At 41.7% G+C, this 6,600-nt stretch overlaps 1 protein-coding gene across 1 annotated transcript; it reads left to right on the top strand.

The window, feature by feature from the left end:
* The first annotated feature begins 108 nt into the window (after window positions 1–108).
* On the top strand, window positions 109–6,600 carry LOC118419796. Its single transcript, XM_035826396.1, has 10 exons — window positions 109–236; window positions 1,414–1,558; window positions 2,049–2,102; window positions 2,254–2,319; window positions 2,819–3,907; window positions 4,050–4,290; window positions 4,802–4,972; window positions 5,309–5,457; window positions 5,645–5,710; window positions 6,029–6,600. The coding sequence occupies exons 1-10, from the start codon at window positions 194–196 to the stop codon at window positions 6,267–6,269; spliced, it is 2,265 nt and encodes a 754-aa protein (XP_035682289.1). The 5' UTR covers window positions 109–193; the 3' UTR covers window positions 6,270–6,600.

Genomic DNA, 6,600 nt, shown 5'->3' with positions numbered 1-6,600 from the left:
TGTATACAACATACACTAAATAGAATTAATGATAACCAATATTTAACAAAATGTGAATATTTACTTTTCATTCGTAACTGAAAGGAGTTTCTTTTTATTTTCCATTTGTATTTCCCCCCGGTTGTATAAAATGTAGCTATCCAGAGGTATATAATTGACCAATCAGCGTTGAGCAGACATTTGGTTTGAAAAGATGGCGGAAAACGGGGCAAACGCGAAGAGAAAGTCCGCGGCAGGTAAAATTAAAGTTTTTTTCTCTCTCCTAAACTAGCACAGAAGAAAATATTCCACTTATCATAACACTAAGCTTGGCAGATTTCTAATATTCTTCACGAAACTACGGTTTATTTTTGCTTATGGGTACCAAAAAGGGTTCAAAACATTTTTTGACCAAGCGGCGTGTACGCCATGTTGAATTTTGTCCGTTTGGAGCCAGAAAGGTCAGCGAAGTTTTGAATGATAATTACAGACAACTATCTCAGTATTTCTTCACATATTTGTGTTATAAATCAATATAGACTTCCTCCGGTGATTTCAATTAGCTTATATTTTCTGAATTTGTAGAAAATGTAACAAAATAGTTGAGAGGCAATAATATTTGTCTAACGACGTCATATTTTCAAAACAACCTCCTTGTTCAAAACAAAGTTATCGGAACTTTAGGAATACCCCCTCACATTATTGAAAATTACAATAATTGCTGCTGACATTTAAGACTTCCGTGTAGCTGGACTTGGAGCTTCCCTTTGAGAGCTGTGACGGATGTGTTTCCAACATGGGGATTTGACGCTTGCCTGATTTACACGCTATCAGTCATTTTTGGATGTCTGCAAATGTTAGATCACATCGATAAAAGCTCCTTGATCATATATTACAGCACTTGTAATCAATATTGTTGCTTCATCATTCATAGAATCATGGGTATCAGTAGATGAAGCTTGACATTCATGTACATGATATGAATCCATATGGCATGCTTCTATGTCCCAAGTTGTATGTACTAGTATGTCCTAACTCCAAAACTGAAGCTTTCTGATAGTTGTTCTTGTTGCCAAAAATGGACTTGGGCACCACTCTATACACCATCTGGCGTGGGAAAGGACTTTCTGTTTTTGCAAGGCTGATCATCCCCAGTGAAATGTGCAAACAGAGATTTCGGGTTAGAAAAAATAGATCGGCTCAGTTATCAGATATTTGTTCAGATCCCTGGTGGCAAATTTCCTTGCTGTTTAAATATTAGTACAGTTTGTTTATCTTTTTACAGAGATTTTGCTAGCCCTTCCACTTTGTGTTTGAAGCATCTCCTCAAACACATTCAATCCAAATGGTAGTACATCCAAATCTCCACCTCCATATTAAAAGCAATCATTAAGTATGTATCCCTTACTACTTGTATGGATTTTCCCCTTGCAGAGTTACGTTTGGAGCAGCTGCAGAAGTGGCGTGAAGCCAGAGGTCGGCAGCACCGCCCGGGAAGGGAACCCCTGACCCCTGGTATCGTCAAGCTCACCGGTACCAGCAAGGCCAACCTTCCACCCTCTAGGGGATCCTCTGTCAAGTATGACTCACTGCTTCAGAAAATGATTACAAATAGAGGGCCACTGACTTATAGTAGTCAGTACCAATGGCAATGATTGGTTTGATATGTATGATGTATTGGTTTGATTATGCTTAAATCATAAATAGAAATTTTCCCAAATGCATTTGACACACTTTATGATCATCCTACATGGCTAACTGCCTCTGTACAATTGTAGACCTTGGTAGAAATGACTATAGGCTCAAGTAGCCGCTCTACTCTATTTTCTTCGACCGGTAAGCCCTAAAACGTGTGAATGTCTGATAATATAATCCATTAATTTCCAATAGGTTCAACATCCGGTCCACTAGATTTTTTTCAGGTCCGTTTTTTCCGGACCGGTCCAATAAGTACCAAACTTTTTCTTCTTGGACTTGTCAGGAAAAACCGGTATGCCGTACCGTTACCCAACCCTAGGTGTAGTTATTTGTTTGATTAGAAAGTAAAAAAATCACTTCTACTATTTCAGGAAATCATCTGCTGTGAAAAGGAAGCAGAAGGAGAATACAGTCCAGGAGGATAGGTAGGTGTTTGATGGATCCTGTTGTCTTATGATCATTATTCAACTTGCTTTTTCTTGACCAAAATCTGTTATAGAAACTGCCAGAATGCTATACAGGAATTGACTGGACCACAGGAAACACATTGATTTGGTGCACGGTTTTTCTTTTCAGCTATCTGGAGAGGTTTGAACAGTGGCGCAGTGAGAAGAAAAAGAAGCAAGAAAGAGAGAGTGCAAGGTATGTCTGGGTATCTTCACAAAAAGCCATGCTCAAAGAATTTGGGTACCTGACATGAAATTGGAATTTGAGAGACATTCATAGGAAATATGTGTACTTTTGAGAGGGGAGAAGCCAGTTGAATAGATAGTAAGTATAGATAAACTTTAACCTTTCATCTATTAGCAGTATTACGTAGTAAAGAGTAGATGACAGTGTTAATGAATGAATCAAATTTTATGCCCAGATATGCGGCCTGTTCTCATCGGTATAAACCTTTTGTGTTATAGTATAAGGTGGTTTACCGGGTATGCAGTACAAACAAAGTTGTTATAATAACTTATATCTTTGCAAAATATGTTCATTTATGGACAACAATTTCATCACTGTCCATGATAGATTCTTATAAAAAAACTATACTTGTTCCTTGTACCTACAAATGCGTGTACTGTTGATGCAAAAAGCAGCATGTTACTAGTACATAGGTCTAAAATTGAGACATCTCTGTCTGTATTTTCAGCAAAAGACCCCCATGGCGGCCATTCAGTGCCGGTAAGACTAACCTGTTGTCCCAGCCTCTGACGAGGTGCTGTAACCATGACCATGGAGCTGGGGCTGGTGCCAGGAAGAAACTCGCCATGGATGCAGGCGCTGCCGCTGCTGGGGGTGATGTTCAGAACAACGCTGAGGTTCAGGACAACCAAGAAGTACCCCTGCATGATGAAGACATGCAGCCACATCTAAACGACATGCAGGACAACCAAGAACTACTGCATGTTGAGAATGCTGAAAATCTACAGCCACATCCAGTCGACATCCAGCACGACCAAGAACGGCACATTGAGAACTATGAAGATGTTCGTGATCAGGCAGAGCTGAACAACATCCAGCACAACCAAGAGCATGATGATAATGGTGATGTGCAGTCACATCTAAACATTCAGGACAACCAAGAGGTGATGCCACACAATGACATGGACAACATTGAAGAACTACAACCACATGTGAACAACATTGAGGAGAACCAGGATAACACAGAACAGCTGGCACTGCTTGGCAACCAAGATGATCTAGAAGTCATCCCTCATCTTGGTTACCTAGAGAACCCCCAGGGAGTGTTACAACCTTTAGAGGACAACCAAGGCAATCCGGAGCCAGGCAAGGGAAACATAGAGGACAATTCAGAGCCTTTAGATGACAGCCTTGATAACCCAGATATAAACACCAGCGTACAAGATGGTCAGGATGATGTTGAGGTTACTCCAGTAGAGCCGGAGCAAGAGGACAGGGCTCAACCTGACCACATGGCAACTGATGGTAATGTTAGGCAGGACATACAACATGTAACTCTTGTCGAACAAGACACCGAACTAAGCGGTCCAGGTGCTGGAGAACACTTGACAGACAATACTGTGGCACTCCCTCATCACCTAAGTGCCATGTTAGATGTGTCAGAAACTGAAGGACAAGCCAACACAGCCGTGACACCATTCCTGAATGATCTTGATGAGGATCTCAACGCGGAGAACATAAGCGATAGTCAAGAGGATGATGATGACTCAGACATCATGGAAGCAGCAGTAGCCATACCAAAGAAAATGTCCATGAGGTGAGATATGTTGCGTGGGCCTCTCCAGTTGAAGTCTTTGCCTAATGATGTATCAGTGGTCAATATTTATCATTAGTTCGAATTTTTTTGTTCACATAGCGACAGATGTTGTGCTCACTTTTTTTGCGCGGTTTCTTCACAGACAAAAGCTTGACCAGTGGCTGAAAGAAAAGGGGAAGACGCCGTCACGGTTCAACAGTATCCTGACATTCAGGACCCCGGCTCCAGGGTCTGCCAGAAGGAGTCTGAGGAAACGAAGGAGTGCTGCACCCTTCTGGCCGGGCCTGGGGGATGCTGGGAAGGATGAGGAGGATGCTGGGAAGGATGCTGTGACCTTGCAGTTGGAAGCCATCTTCCAGGAATGCATGGCTGCAATAGATGAGGTAGGTTTGGATGATGCTAGTCAAATAGTGCAATGGAAATCTTTTTATATTTATACTATAGTCTTCAGAATAAGATTGTGTCAGTTTTGTGTTTGATGCCTGTTTGACTTCAGAATCTGTTCTGACAAAAGACATAGGATACTCTCTGACATGTCTGACAGTTTAGAAAACTTGTCAGGTTGCTTCAGCATCTTTTGTATTGAGTGTCTCTTTACCTGGGTGCCTAACCTTCACCAACATATGCAAGTAATTACTTTCCTCTAAAATACTACTGCCGACTTTGACTTTTGCAAGGCAATTATTGAAAAAAAGGTGCAAGGGCAGTATTTTAGGTGTGTTTTATTCATATCTCCATTAGTGTACACATAATGTGGTTACACTATTCTTCCTGGAGTCCATTCAAGTACAAATAATAAAATTTAAACTTGTACAACAATGCAGAAAATTAAACATAATAATATAGAAGGTATGGCATGTATCAATGCCCACTTTCTATTCTGCCTTTGTGCAGGGTTATTCCTCAGTCAACATCGCTGGTATCCTGGACACGGTGTACAGCTGCATCCCCCAGTGTGTGCAGCACTCCCAGTACTGGCTGTGTCGGGCCAGGCTGGCACAGCTGCAAAGGGACGATCACCGTGTGGTGTCCATGTTTGAGATGGCAGTGGCAGCTCATGCAGAGGTAAGGCAGCAAAAAAGAAAAGCGATAGAAGAAAGTGATCTCGAACTTTTCCCCAGGTATTGTATTTTTCAATCCTTGCGGTGATGTTACATAGAATTTTTCACATCTCTTTTCTTAGTCCGGTTGACTATCAGGGCACCACGGATACTCTGTCAACCACCTGTCTCTTCCTTTTACATTTATGTCAAAGAAAGTTCCTTTTTTATTTATTCCATTTCAAACAAAAGGATATATAATTTATATATTTCTGTAATCAGGTCGTTAAAAGTCATGTTCATTCCATTGTCTCTGGAATGAATGAAATAATAAAAAATGTGTACTTTTCCATTCCAACAGCCTTATGAAGATATCAAAGATGCCCTGACAGCCTTTGTGTTGAGAAAAGAAGCAGAGCAGCCTCGGGAGACCCCAGAGGATGATGGGATAGAGCACGTACGGCCTTCAGCGCTGTTCAAGACGCCAAAACGGAGATCTGCATTTGCCAGGTACGGTTGTTAGATTGGATGCGCTGGCCCTAAAATGAAGGGTGGCTGCGTTGGAAAGAAATAGTTTAAGTCCCCATGACTTATGTAGATGATTCACACTGTTAGTTACCATCTGTACCTTTCAAAGAGTTGCACTTTACTGTAGCATGTTTGTTTCCCTTGTAACTGGTATTGTTCTGTATTTCAGACTGGATCAGGGAGCAGCGTTTGACTCCTCTATGAAGATGTATTCAGTCACACCACTCTTTAGAAGGTACGTATACCACTCAGATGCGTTGTTTCGCCTACAGTTAAAAAGTTAGGAGTCTCAGATATGCCTACCAATAGTCCCTAGGAATAAAGTATCCTGTTTATGGTGTTATAATGAATACTGTTATTTCATATACTAATACTAATACTTGAGAAAAAAATTGATGCAGATTCTTCCCTTCTTGTCTGTTGAATACAGCTTGTTTAGTTAGAGAACATGTTATGGAATTATCACTTTTGAATGTGTATAACTGATTAAATGGTTGATAAAACTGTGGAACATGCATTGCGGGTTATACCATTAATTCAAACGTTATTCCAGAGCCCGTGGGGTGCTCAGAAAAGCTGCGCCGGTTCCCGTGGCAACAGTAGCTCCAATCGTGGTGACGCCGGTCCGTCGCTCTGCACGGATCCGCCGTGCGTCTGCCCTCCATCCGCCCGAGCTGCGGGAACATGACCCCCTTGTACCGTCCCTCGCAGACGTGTCCGAGGAGGAGTTCGTACTTCGAGCCAACAGGGCACTCGTCCGAGAGACCCCCATGGTCGATGGTGATGCTGATTGACAAATATGATGTACCCAAATGTCCATGAAGTAGTCTTTAAGAGCAGTGTATGCCGTGTATGGCTCCAAGAGTATGGCGTTCTTTCTGAGCGAATGCATGTCTGTATAGAGTAGCCATTCAAAACAATGATAGCACAAGGGGCAATATAAGACTTGAAATTAACAATGGATGTTTGGGTCAGCAAGACAGCATTGCACATTCTAGTCTTTCACAACTTGTAATACTAGGAACCTGTCATTCAAGCTTTGCTTAATTAACTTTATTTATGTTCCCCGTCAACGATGGACTTTACTAGTGATGCACACTGCACAGCATGTTTTTGATGCTTTCT

This window comes from Branchiostoma floridae, chromosome 7 (assembly GCF_000003815.2).
Source record: "Branchiostoma floridae strain S238N-H82 chromosome 7, Bfl_VNyyK, whole genome shotgun sequence".
Classification (NCBI taxonomy): Eukaryota; Metazoa; Chordata; class Leptocardii; order Amphioxiformes; family Branchiostomatidae; genus Branchiostoma; species Branchiostoma floridae.
The sequence above is the reverse complement of the archived record's forward strand: the minus strand, read 5'-3'. Positions and strand labels throughout refer to the sequence as shown.

Excerpts from the sequence above, each read along its gene's own strand:
- LOC118419796 (XM_035826396.1), top strand. The coding sequence starts at position 194 with ATGGCGGAAAACGGGGCAAACGCGAAGAGAAAGTCCGCGGCAG. Across the intron at positions 3,908-4,049 it reads CCAAAGAAAATGTCCATGAG|ACAAAAGCTTGACCAGTGGC; the intron begins GTGAGATATGTT and ends GTTTCTTCACAG. Across the intron at positions 5,711-6,028 it reads GTCACACCACTCTTTAGAAG|AGCCCGTGGGGTGCTCAGAA; the intron begins GTACGTATACCA and ends ACGTTATTCCAG.